General features: G+C 41.1%; 1 protein-coding gene across 1 annotated transcript; it reads left to right on the top strand.

Annotated features, from left to right (window-relative positions):
- The first annotated feature begins 470 nt into the window (after nt 1–470).
- LOC127966178 (uncharacterized) lies at nt 471–10,887 on the top strand. Its single transcript, XM_052567015.1, has 2 exons — nt 471–1,400; nt 7,618–10,887. The coding sequence occupies exon 2, from the start codon at nt 7,618–7,620 to the stop codon at nt 9,850–9,852; it is 2,235 nt and encodes a 744-aa protein (XP_052422975.1). The 5' UTR covers nt 471–1,400; the 3' UTR covers nt 9,853–10,887.
- The last annotated feature ends 3,242 nt before the right edge of the window (nt 10,888–14,129 follow it).

Raw genomic sequence — 14,129 nt, 5'->3', positions numbered from 1 at the left:
ATTCAGTGCAAATCTTGCCAAACTGATAGATGCTTATGCCTTATGAAGTACAATGTTTTCTGCAATGCTGTAAAACAGTTTTTAATGTGTTAGAAGTTATATACACAAAAACTAATGTTAGGACTTCAATGATCAAGATTGTCAGTTTACAGCTTTCTGAGTCCAGTAATGCTGAAACAGTACTTCTGTTCAAATGAAGTGAAATCTAGCCCAAATCTGCTCAAAAGCTTGTCTCTCTATTAGAGAAAGCTGTTTCATTCAGTTTTCAGTGCAAATCTTGCCAAACTGATAGATGCTTATGCCTTATGAAGTACAATGTTTTCTGCAATGCTGTAAAACAGTTTTTAATGTTTTAGAAGTTATATACACAAAAACTAATGTTAGGACTTCAATGATCAAGATTGTCAGTTTACAGCTGAAGGAGAGGATGGAGATTCTGACGCTGATTATATCCTTTCTTCAGAATATATTATCTCATTAATGTTGTGTGATTATTAATCAAGTGTTTGATCAGTATTTAACCTCCAAGATTGTTGTATGATGTGATTAAATGAAGAAAGCCATCTATATAACTATAGATTGATGCATGCTTACTTAGAAACATATTATTCCTTCCTAGAACTGACAGGTTTTACATGTCATGGACATGTGTGTGAGTATTCTTTTTCCTAGGGTCACCAGGTCAGCTAAAACGGACCAGGGGGCCTCTTCTATGTGCCATGGGAGAGACATGCTGTCTCCTAACATGTCTCAACGGACATTAGATATTAAGAACTCTGTTTTATCCTGTCTTCTTATTCTTTAAGATTAATGTCAGCCTGCCCTTTGTGTGTAACCAACTGTAGTGATAAAAAGACTTGCCAGTGCAAGAAAACCTTGGGAATAAGCAGATAAGGGCTGAGTTTGTGTATGTGTGTGTGTGCCCATAAAGTGATGAGACCAACATTGCTGGATTCCAGACCTAGGATGAGGTGCCTTCTTCAACCGTGCTGACGCCTGCTATAATCACTGGAGATATGCTGAAGATGTATATGACCATATGTGAAGATTGTCTAAGTTTATCTAGGTTTTGGAACCAATCAGATCGCTGCTGACCAGTGCTTTGACGCATTTGAAGTCTTCTGTCTGGAGTATAACTATGACTGATTTTGTATTATACGGCAGTTCAGCTTACGAACTCCTGCGAGGGTATTGACGCTGACTTCTGCCTATGAAACTGCAAACTATTTCCTTAAGTAAAATTATTATTATTAATTGAACTCATCTCTGACTCCTGGTCTTGATTACGACACCACCTGCTCCTTGGGTTTTAAACTGTTATCCCCAACAGTTTAATGGTGGAGGATCGGCGGGCAATCGTTCTTTGGTGACATCCCTGATCAATCATCAAAAACCAAAAGGTAGGAAAGATTTTATATTTAATATCATTGGTTAGGGACTGTCTGTGGAGAACGGGGGTCAAGAGAAGAAAGAACGATAGACTCACTCAGACGTGAGGGGGTAGACACTAACTCCGGGGGTGGAGAAAATAAATTGTGTCACATATACCTGTAAATAAGTAACCTTGTGAGTTAAGGGGTACAAGTATACATCGTAGGTCTTGATATAAGATATTTTTCAGATGTGTACAATTACAGAGGGAACAGGTGCACACCTATAGGTCTTAAAGATAGACGTGAAAGTTTGTTTTTAGGTGTGCACAGTCCAGGGGAGGACGAAAACGCATTCTTAAAAAGCACAAAGGCCGTAACAGGCAGTGCTGGGTATAGCATTTGATAGCCAAGGCAAAGTGCATTTACGGCCGGGGGGGTAGCCAATTAAGGATTTGGAAATTCAGAAAGGAATGTAAGACGCTAGACGGGGGTTCTAGACGTATCTCGCTCTTTCAACTCTTGACCACTCGTTTGAACAGACAGGGGCGCGCCCCGAGCTTAGAAACAGGACAGATCAGTGGTTAGGGTACAGAGTATCCAAAAAGTAGAATTTTAAAATAAATACCTAGATAATCTATATGCGCATATATATATATAGAGATAGAGATATAGGTAAGGGAAAGTATTGATTGATCTGGGATGCATTTTTGAACAAACCCGAATGAGCTAAAATGTTTTAATGACTAGTGGACAGGTGTTGTCAGAAATACTTTGCAGTTTCAGACGCAGAAGTTAAGCCATTTGTTTGATAAGCTATAGATTTAAGACCTCAAATTGTTTGCTGCTAGCATTTCTCAGGGGCTTCCTATATAAGGAAATTAAAACTACTATATATATATATCAATAAATAACATATCTCCGTATATACAGTTTGATATATAGTATTTTGAAATGGCTGGTAAAAGTAACAAGCAGCCTCCAAAAACAGAATCTGTTGAAACAGATCCGAGCAAACTCTGTAAGCAGATTTGTTCTGAAACTTTGACTTCAAAGAAATTCTCTGAACTAATTAAGCGTATGGTCAGTCAAGGATTTGACTCAGACTGGAAAGTAGAAAAACAGTTAGGATGGTTACAGTCTAAGAAAGAGCCAGAAAAACATAAATTCTTAGCTGTATGTGCTTATTCATGGATTTGTAAACAGGGAGGAATTCCCTTAACTGAAGATGGCACAATTCCCGCAGTAGTCGAATGCTGGAAAGATTTACGTGCCAAAAGTGATCTCATGGCTGAGATTTCAGGGGTTGAAATAGGGAAAGATCTGAGTGGTTTTACTACAGGGCTATCCGTTGTCATGAAAAAGGCCGAGCAGAGTGAGGCTTGTAATATGGTTCCACATGTGTCTTTTCCCTCTGCTCCTGAGCTCCCTTCTCTGACTGTGCAGGCGGCTGCCGTAACCGGCTCCGCCCCTCATACCCAAACAGATAATCAGAGTGATTCGCCTTATAGTATTGCTAGGAGGTTACTGGATGCTGCTATTTCTGGGGCGCCACCCCCTTACCCAGATGTAACTGAGGTTTCTACGCCATATGCAAATGTCAACCAGAAGGCTGAAAACATTGGTGTTCCTCTCTCTCCTCCTCTTGAGCGAGGCGGGGCCCCCTCCTCCCGGGGAGGGGTGTCTGCTGCGCCCATTAGAGCTGTTGCTGAGGAACAGAGAAACACTGAAATGGGTGCAGGATATGAAATAGGGGAGTGGAATAGACTCACCGCGGTTGAGAAAAATAATTTGTTGAGTGGCATCGAACCTTTCAAATTATTTAGTCCAAATAAAGTGTCATGGGATAAATTAGAGTCTATAGCTAGACAACAAAATTTAGGAATTGCAGACATTCAATACATGGTAGAAACTCTTGTGCCCCACAGTAAATTAGGCAGAGTTCAAACTATCAGAATTGATCCTCTCGTTCCCACTAATTGGGATGAGTATTGTATAGCATACCGAGAATATAAAGAGCAGGTGCAAGATCTGTTAGGGAGGGGCTCCTTTCCCTGGACTAGTGTGACCCAAATTAAGCAGAGACCCACCGAAAGTCCTTTAGAATATGTTGAACGTTTTCGTAATGCATATGAAAATTACTGTGCTGCTAATAATAATAATGAGGATTATGATTCAGCGATCATCATTGAATCCGCTATAAGCGGACTGACTAAACGTTATCGAGATCTGCTCATTTCAGGCTCTGTTAACATTCCAAATTGGGAATCCCTGCTCCAGTGGAGTGCAGTAAGTTGGAGTCGTCTGCAGAGTGAACCAGGTGCTCACCCCGCGGCGGTAGCCGCAGGGGCTGAAGCGGAAACAAATCCACCCGAGGTCAGTTGTTATAATTGTCGCCAGCCTGGGCATTTCAGCCGTAATTGTCCTAAAGAACCTGTGAAATGCAGCCGATGCCATAAGAAAGGGCATGTACATACACAATGTCGAGTTAATCTGTCCCAATCTAACTTCAAAAAGGGTAGAAGGGACAGGCAGCCACATCGGCTGACTCTGTCTGATGCTGACATTGCCAAGCTGAAGAAACTGGTCGAGGACTAGGGGTCAGCGGCCTCCGGTTCTTGTGATGTGACTGACCCTAGACCCTATATTCATGCGTTGTTAGGAGGCCGGCAATGTATAGCATTAATTGATACTGGGGCTCAAGTTAGCATCACCAACATTAATTTGGAAACTACTTCTGATTTTATGTACATTGAAGGATTGAATGGCAAAGAAATGTATTATAAATCTGTTCCTGTTCCTCTCTCTATTGCAGACTCTCAGAAAGTGTTTTGGACAGAATTCTGGGTTGGGAAAAATACTGTGGGAACCATAATTGGTGTTGACATTCTGAATAATCTTGAAGCTGATGTTTTGCTTTCTACAGATAAGCTTGTGCTTGGCTGCAATGAAGTACTCCGCTTATCTCATGCAAGGCCACACCATGGAGCTGGATGTGCAGTGGCTGGAGCTGTAAGTGCCTCAAATATGACAGAGACTAGACCTGAGTGGAAATACCTAATTTCTAAATTTCCTAATGTATGGGCTAAAGACAAATTTGATTGTGGTAAGGCAAACATTCAGCCACTCCGCATCCCAGGTCCCATGCATGATGCCAAACGCCAATATCCTTTGAAAAACGATGCTCGCTTAGGAGCTGAACAGGTTGTTAATGAGTTACATAAACGGGGGATAATTGTGCCATGCTCCGCCCCCACGAACAGCCCTATGTGGCCAGTACAGAAAGCTGATAAGAGTTGGCGTTTGACAATTGATTATACCGCCTTGAATGCAGTTACTGCTCCAATGCACCCCCTGGTGGCCAACCCAGCCACTATTTTGAATGAGATTGGATCTGAGCACTGTTATTTTACTGCTTTAGACATTGCTAATGGCTTTTGGACTTGTCCCTTAGCACCAGAGGATCAACCGAAATTTGCATTTTCCTGTTCTGGACGACAATGGACATGGACTCGAATGCCTCAAGGGTTCTGCCACTCGCCCAGTCTGTTCAATCAAGTATTGGCTTCATTCATTGATCCTATTCGAAAAGAACTTGAAACTGATGGGTCTGTCGTACTTCAGTACGTGGATGACCTTTTGATCTGTAGTCCTACTAAGCTTAAACATTTGAATGCTGTTCAGACTGTGTTGAAAACTTTGAACCAGGGAGGGTTTAAGATTAATTTGCAGAAGGTGCAGTTGGCCAGATCCGAGGTGACGTATCTGGGACAGATCGTTGGAGTCCATGGCAGACGCATCACTCCTGAACGGGTCAAGGCTATCGTCGAACTGCCAAAGCCTAACACCGTGACTGGTCTAAGGCAGGTAATGGGACTTCTGAATTACTGCCGCCAGTATGTGTCTGAATATAATGAACTTTCTAAGCCCCTCACAGAAGCACTGAAGGGAGGGAAGCCTGGACAGGAGCTCATCGAATGGACAGAGGAGATGGAAGAGGCGTTTGTGAGTATCAAAGAGACTCTTTCTTCTTGTCCTGCACTTAGACACGCCGATGCCCGGCGGGCCTTTCACCTATGGACTTGGGTAGGGAAGAAATCCTACTCAGCTGCCCTGGGCCAGCGTGTTCCTGGAAGAACGTCTTACGGCATGGTGGGGTACTTCTCGACCACTATTCCTGTTTCCATGGCCGGACAGCATCCATGCTTGCTGATCTGCGACTGTGCTGAATGGGCGGTCAAGGCAACAGAGGAGGTCGTCATGCACCAGAAAGTGGTACTGCACACCAGACACCAGATACTCAAACTACTTACAAACACACGCCTGGGTACAATTTCAAATCAACGACGAGCCAAGTGGGAAGCAACCCTCTTGAGCAAAAATGTTGAAATCTTGATTGATGCTGACAATGTAATCAACCCTGCATCCCTTATGCCAGAAGAAGGAACTGCTCACAATTGTGCACAGCTGATTGAGAACGACACTCGGAGCCCACTGGATACCGAGCCACTGCAAGATGCAATGAAACTGTTCGTCGACGGGTCCAGTTTTTATGAGAATGGTACACGATACACTGGATGGGCTGTGGTAAACGAGCACGGTGAAACAGTTGACTGTGGTTCTCTTGCAGGTGGTGGAGCTCAAGTAGCTGAACTCATTGCCCTGACCCGTGCCCTGCAGTTTGGCAAGGGGAAACGTCTAAATGTGTATACAGATAGCCGTTATGCTTATGGGGTCGCTGTAGATTTTGGACCTGTGTGGCAACGTCGGGGATTTTTGACTACTGCTGGTCTTCCTATTTCTCATCAGAAGCAGGTCATTGAACTAATGGAGGCCTGCAAACTGCCTGCTGCTGGAGCTGTGATCAAAGTCACGGGACATTCACAGGAGGAGTCACCAGAAGCCAAAGGAAATCGGGCTGCAGATGCTGCTGCCAGGGGGGCTGCAAAACGTACTGAAAAAGTTGTGAGTGTAGTACCTCTTTCTCCCCAGGAGGGAGAAGCACCAACCAGAGACATCTTTGAGTTATATGACACTAATGATCCAGAGGAAACTGAACAGTGGGCTAAGTTAGGGGCACTAAAGACTTCTGATGGACTTTGGAAATTTCATGATCGATTTGTATGTCCTTCTTCTGCTCGTACTGAATTAATGTCTTTATATCATGGTTTGGCACATGCAGGTCCTGAAAAGCTACATGCAATGATTTCAAAAACATGGTGGTGGCCCAAGCTGAGAACCGCTTGCACAGATTTCTGTAAAAGATGTTTGGTATGTCTCAAGGTAAATTCTCCTTCTAAGCTTAAGATTCCCTTGGGACATGCCCCTCGCCCTCAGGGACCCTGGACACATTTGCAAATTGATTTCATAGGTCCATTGCCCCCTAGTGGAGGTTTTTCATACATCTTAATGATTATTGATTTGTTTTCTAGATGGGTGGAGGCCTTTCCGCTGAGAAATTGCACCGCAGACGCAACTGCAAAAATTCTGTTGACTGAAGTATTCCCCAGATGGGGACTTCCTTTACAGATTGATTCAGACCAGGGCACACATTTCACAGGGAAAGTGATGAAACAGGCTATGAGATTAATGGGGATCACACAACATTTCCACATTTCTTTTAGGCCTCAGTCAAGTGGTTCAGTTGAACGAGCTAACCGAACATTGAAAACTTCCCTGAGGAAGAGAGCTTTGGAGTGGGGAAAGGGTTGGCACGCAGCAATACCAATGATACTGTTTAGTATGAGGGCTAGCCCAAATAAAACCACACAGATCAGCCCTTTTGAAATCATGACAGGTCGTTACATGCGTTTGCCATGGGATGCACCATTGCAACATGAGGGACCCTCGGGCCCTTTGAAAGATGCTCTGCAAAATTATCTAAAAACCTTGGATAATTGCTTACGTGATACACGAGTAAGTGTCAGCATCAGACAAGCTGAACAAGATAACAAAGAGCAAACCACATTGCCTGTTCTTCCAGAAATTGGAGATACAGTAATGATGCGGAGGGAAATAGTAACCCCTCTGGGTCCGAAGTTTGATGGGCCCTATCAAGTTTTGTTAACTACTAACACTTCTGTTCTTCTTGACAGAGGAGCGCTTGGTACAGTATGGAGACACTGGTCTCAGGTGAAGCCCCTCGAGAAATGTTACAACCAGAATGCTACCTCGTAGTCAACCTTAGGCGTTATAGGTAAAAGTGAAATGTACGGGTTTATCCTAAATTTTGACTTGACTGTTTCAGATGTCCGGACCTGATGATGTGCTGAAGCTGCTGATTCTTCATGAAGAAGCACGCAGAGAAAGACGTCTGAAACTTAGACGAGCATTCATTCGATTGGTTATTCCGCTCTCAATTGTAATGTTAATTTTGATTGCTTTATCATTTCTGCTCTGGATTCAAATCTCTCTCTCAACAGGACGTTTTCATGCGTTCTCAACAAATTGGGATTGTGAAATGACCGACTGCCGTCCTTCTTGGGTTAGATACCCATGCCTAAATTCTACAGAGGGTCTAAATTTGCTTCCTACTATGTATCAGAAAGTTAAGAATCATTGTTATAGGTTCGACGGCAATGACACAGTGACCTATTGGCTCGGTCACTCCCCAAATTATCCAGAGAATACCCTCATCATGCAGAAAGGCCGCTGGTGGAACAATGGTGATGTGGATGTTTTTGATGGAAACTATAGTTCCCTTAGTTGGATTCCCATCACCGTAGTTGGCAGAAACCATAGTGACTGTCCAGTAGCAATAGACAAGCACCGCAAGTATGTATTAAATCAGAAAACACCTGCCACTCCTAAACGCAGCAGGAGAGACAATGGGGGTGAGTTACAGCATGCTCAGATAGAGATTGGAGGAAAAGCAGTGAAGTTACCTTTATACCCTATTGCGCCTGATCCACGTCATATTGTGTCATATTATCTGCCCAAGGTTAAGGACCATCTTTACTCGAATAAGGCAGTAAGGGATGTAGCACAAAGCTATCTGTCTAGAAATATTTTTGTTCGAGATGATCCCAGCTCTGACACATATAAGTTAGTTGCAAATGACAAATTTCTGAGACGATGGAATGTTTTGCAGCCAGAAAAGGTTCATCTTGTCAGGTGGGATAAAAACAGATCTTATGGAGCAGTGTGTGATAGACTAGGACGAATTGATAAGACTGATAAGAATAATTTTGATCTAAATGGAAGTAAAAATGGATTACCAAATGTTAATGCTCTTTCCCTCGCTTGGCCAAGGTATACTAAGTTGGATGATCCTTGGAAGGAGACCATGCACGTGGAACGATGCCTGGGTATGGAAGTGAAACATTGGTTCGTCCAGACGTTTCCTCCGCATCGGCCTGACAAATGTGCGGTAATTATAAACAAAATTTTAGGTACCCCAGGGGCAAAGGTTCCAATGGAAATTTGCAACGCATCTTTTGTGCGGCCAGATTATACATGGGCAAATTTCGCAGATGTGCTGTTTCAGTATGATGTTGCTATGTTAATGGCTAATCAATCCGTCATTCAAATGGAACAACTACATGACCATCTTGAAAGTAGGTGTAATAGCCCCACCTCAATGGTCTATAATGTCACTGCTTGGATGCAGTTGAATATGTTTCATTTGTGTTTAGAAATGATTGCCAGCAGAAAGACCACTATGCGGGTTCCTCGATCCACGGAGGATTTTGTATGGAAAGATTTCCAGCCCCATCAGGTCTACATGTGGCCACAGGTATCTGATGCTGCTATGGGAGATGAGTGGTTCGACAGGGAGAAACAGTTTCGTCAATTTTTAAGGCCAATTCCCTCCGTTCAAGAGTTACGAGGGTTACATGATGGGTGGAGTTTAAGTCATTGTCTGCATCATAAGGCTGTCCATACTATAGGTCCTGAGTGGAACCCAGTTGAGAAGTGTAAAAAGACAGATTGTTCCGAGACAGAGTATTGTGTTACTAATATGACTACATCTACAGAATACTACCCTCAAGTAAAATCGCAGCAAGCAAGTAAGAAATACATTAATGATTTCTTAAAACAGGTCAAGACTAATGATGTGTTTGCTGGCTATGAATATTTGAATTCAGTATGGCTCCGATCAACAGGTACCCCTTTCTTGTCAGATCCTCAAGAACCCACGGCGTTAGCAATAGCATGGATGTTTGCTTTCACAGTAGGGGCTATTTTTACAGATGTAACCGAGTCTGTAGAAGAATTTGTTGAAGAAGCTTGGGATGATTTTGTGGAAGCTTCAGAGGACGCGCTTATTGGAATCTTTCATTATGGCTTGTATGTTTTTGGAGGATTTGTGGGAATTATTGTCCTGTGTTTGGTTGCGTGGGGATTGGTACGCTGTTGTCTGTCCTATGTGTTCAAATCTGCTTGCAGGACTATTAACCCGGTGGAGGAAGATTTGCGACTGCGGAAGCTGACCAACAGTCTGCAGCAGCTGATGAAGGATGACGTCAACGCCCTGTTGTGAGTGGAAGGGCAGGGAGAGCCCTAAGCATGGGGACTGGATTAATTAGTATCCAGCTTGTCCATGATAGGGTGAAGAGACAAGTGTGACCCCTAGGGGAAACACGCGTCACCACTCCACCTTCCGTAGTGGCCTCACTGGATAGACCAGACGTGGAGTATTGGACTCCATACCGGTCTAAAACGGGGGACTGAAGGAGAGGATGGAGATTCTGACGCTGATTATATCCTTTCTTCAGAATATATTATCTCATTAATGTTGTGTGATTATTAATCAAGTGTTTGATCAGTATTTAACCTCCAAGATTGTTGTATGATGTGATTAAATGAAGAAAGCCATCTATATAACTATAGATTGATGCATGCTTACTTAGAAACATATTATTCCTTCCTAGAACTGACAGGTTTTACATGTCATGGACATGTGTGTGAGTATTCTTTTTCCTAGGGTCACCAGGTCAGCTAAAACGGACCAGGGGGCCTCTTCTATGTGCCATGGGAGAGACATGCTGTCTCCTAACATGTCTCAACGGACATTAGATATTAAGAACTCTGTTTTATCCTGTCTTCTTATTCTTTAAGATTAATGTCAGCCTGCCCTTTGTGTGTAACCAACTGTAGTGATAAAAAGACTTGCCAGTGCAAGAAAACCTTGGGAATAAGCAGATAAGGGCTGAGTTTGTGTATGTGTGTGTGTGCCCATAAAGTGATGAGACCAACATTGCTGGATTCCAGACCTAGGATGAGGTGCCTTCTTCAACCGTGCTGACGCCTGCTATAATCACTGGAGATATGCTGAAGATGTATATGACCATATGTGAAGATTGTCTAAGTTTATCTAGGTTTTGGAACCAATCAGATCGCTGCTGACCAGTGCTTTGACGCATTTGAAGTCTTCTGTCTGGAGTATAACTATGACTGATTTTGTATTATACGGCAGTTCAGCTTACGAACTCCTGCGAGGGTATTGACGCTGACTTCTGCCTATGAAACTGCAAACTATTTCCTTAAGTAAAATTATTATTATTAATTGAACTCATCTCTGACTCCTGGTCTTGATTACGACACCACCTGCTCCTTGGGTTTTAAACTGTTATCCCCAACACAGCTTTCTGAGTCCAGTAATGCTGAAACAGTACTTCTGTTCAAATGAAGTGAAATCTAGCCCAAATCTGCTCAAAAGCTTGTCTCTCTAATAGAGAAAGCTGTTTCATTCAGTATTCAGTGCAAATCTTGCCAAACTGATAGATGCTTATGCATTATGAACTACAATGTTTTCTGCAATGCTGTAAAACAGTTTTTAATGTGTTAGAAGTTATATACACAAAAACTAATGTTAGGACTTCAATGATCAAGATTGTCAGTTTACAGCTTTCTGAGTCCAGTAATGCTGAAACAGTACTTCTGTTCAAATGAAGTGAAATCTAGCCCAAATCTGCTCAAAAGCTTGTCTCTCTATTAGAGAAAGCTGTTTCATTCAGTATTCAGTGCAAATCTTGCCAAACTGATAGATGCTTATGCCTTATGAAGTACAATGTTTTCTGCAATGCTGTAAGACAGTTTTTAATGTGTTAGAAGTTATATACACAAAAACTAATGTTAGGACTTCAATGATCAAGATTGTCAGTTTACAGCTTTCTGAGTCCAGTAATGCTGAAACAGTACTTCTGTTCAAATGAAGTGAAATCTAGCCCAAATCTGCTCAAAAGCTTGTCTCTCTATTAGAGGAAGCTGTTTCATTCAGTATTCAGTGCAAATCTTGCCAAACTGATAGATGCTTATGCCTTATGAAGTACAATGTTTTCTGCAATGCTGTAAAACAGTTTTTAATGTGTTAGAAGTTATATACACAAAAACTAATGTTAGGACTTCAATGATCAAGATTGTCAGTTTACAGCTTTCTGAGTCCAGTAATGCTGAAACAGTACTTCTGTTCAAATGAAGTGAAATCAAGCCCAAATCTGCTCAAAAGCTTGTCTCTCTATTAGAGAAAGCTGTTTCATTCAGTATTCAGTGCAAATCTTGCCAAACTGATAGATGCTTATGCCTTATGAAGTACAATGTTTTCTGCAATGCTGTAAAACACTTTTTAATGTGTTAGAAGTTATATACACAAAAACTAATGTTAGGACTTCAATGATCAAGATTGGCAGTTTACAGCTTTCTGAGTCCAGTAATGCTGAAACAGTACTTCTGTTCAAATGAAGTGAAATCTAGCCCAAATCTGCTCAAAAGCTTGTCTCTCTATTAGAGAAAGCTGTTTCATTCAGTATTCAGTGCAAATCTTGCCAAACTGATAGATGCTTATGCCTTATGAAGTACAATGTTTTCTGCAATGCTGTAAAACAGTTTTTAATGTGTTAGAAGTTATATACACAAAAACTAATGTTAGGACTTCAATGATCAAGATTGTCAGTTTACAGCTTTCTGAGTCCAGAAATGTTGAAATAGTGTTTCTGTTCAAATGAAGTGAAATCAAGCCCAAATCTGCTCAAAAGCTTGTCTCTCTAATAGAGAAAGCTGTTTCATTCAGTATTCAGTGCAAATCTTGCCAAACTGATAGATGCTTATGCCATATGAAATAAAATGTTTTCTGCAATGCTGTAAGACAGTTTTTAATGTGTTAGAAGTTATATGCACAAAAACTTATGTTAGGACTTCAATGATCAAGATTGTCAGTTTACAGCTTTCTGAGTCCAGTAATGCTGAAATAGTACTTCTGTTCAAATGAAGTGAAATCTAGCCCAAATCTGCTCAAAAGCTTGTCTCTCTAATAGAGAAAGCTGTTTCATTCAGTATTCAGTGCAAATCTTGCCAAACTGATAGATGCTTATGCCATATGAAGTACAATGTTTTCTGCAATGCTGTAAGACAGTTTTTAATGTGTTAGAAGTTATATACACAAAAACTAATGTTAGGACTTCAATGATCAAGATTGTCAGTTTACAGCTTTCTGAGTCCAGTAATGCTGAAATAGTACTTCTGTTCAAATGAAGTGAAATCTAGCCCAAATCTGCTCAAAAGCTTGTCTCTCTATTAGAGAAAGCTGTTTCATTCAGTATTCAGTGCAAATCTTGCCAAACTGATAGATGCTTATGCCTTATGAAGTACAATGTTTTCTGCAATGCTGTAAAACAGTTTTTAATGTGTTAGAAGTTATATACACAAAAACTAATGTTAGGACTTCAATGATCAAGATTGTCAGTTTACAGCTTTTTGAGTCCAGTAATGTTGAAATAGTGTTTCTGTTCAAATGAAGTGAAATCAAGCCCAAATCTGCTCAAAAGCTTGTCTCTCCAATAGAGAAAGCTGTTTCATTCAGTATTCAGTGCAAATCTTGCCAAACTGATAGATGCTTATGCCTTAAGAACTACAATGGTTTCTGCAATGCTGTAAGACAGTTTTTAATGTGTTAGAAGTTATATACACAAAAACTAATGTTAGGACTTCAATGATCAAGATTGTCAGTTTACAGCTTTCTGAGTCCAGTAATGCTGAAATAGTACTTCTGTTCAAATGAAGTGAAATCTAGCCCAAATCTGCTCAAAAGCTTGTCTCTCTAATAGAGAAAGCTGTTTCATTCAGTATTCAGTGCAAATCTTGCCAAACTGATAGATGCTTATGCCTTATGAAGTACAATGTTTTCTGCAATGCTGTAAAACAGTTTTTAATGTGTTAGAAGTTATATACACAAAAACTAATGTTAGGACTTCAATGATCAAGATTGTCAGTTTACAGCTTTCTGAGTCCAGTAATGCTGAAACAGTACTTCTGTTCAAATGAAGTGAAATCTAGCCCAAATCTGCTCAAAAGCTTGTCTCTCTATTAGAGGAAGCTGTTTCATTCAGTATTCAGTGCAAATCTTGCCAAACTGATAGATGCTTATGCCTTATGAAGTACAATGTTTTCTGCAATGCTGTAAAACAGTTTTTAATGTGTTAGAAGTTATATACACAAAAACTAATGTTAGGACTTCAATGATCAAGATTGTCAGTTTACAGCTTTCTGAGTCCAGTAATGCTGAAACAGTACTTCTGTTCAAATGAAGTGAAATCAAGCCCAAATCTGCTCAAAAGCTTGTCTCTCTATTAGAGGAAGCTGTTTCATTCAGTATTCAGTGCAAATCTTGCCAAACTGATAGATGCTTATGCCATATGAAATACAATGTTTTCTGCAATGCTGTAAGACAGTTTTTAATGTGTTAGAAGTTATATGCACAAAAACTTATTTTAGGACTTCAATGATCAAGATTGTCAGTTTACAGCTTTCTGAGTCCAGTAA

This window comes from Carassius gibelio, chromosome B10 (assembly GCF_023724105.1).
Source record: "Carassius gibelio isolate Cgi1373 ecotype wild population from Czech Republic chromosome B10, carGib1.2-hapl.c, whole genome shotgun sequence".
NCBI classification, from domain to species: Eukaryota; Metazoa; Chordata; class Actinopteri; order Cypriniformes; family Cyprinidae; genus Carassius; species Carassius gibelio.
This window is presented reverse-complemented; position numbering and strand designations above follow the sequence as displayed.

Bases quoted from the DNA above. Each gene is read 5' to 3' on its own strand.
- LOC127966178 (XM_052567015.1), top strand. From the start codon at position 7,618: ATGTCCGGACCTGATGATGTGCTGAAGCTGCTGATTCTTCATGAAGAA.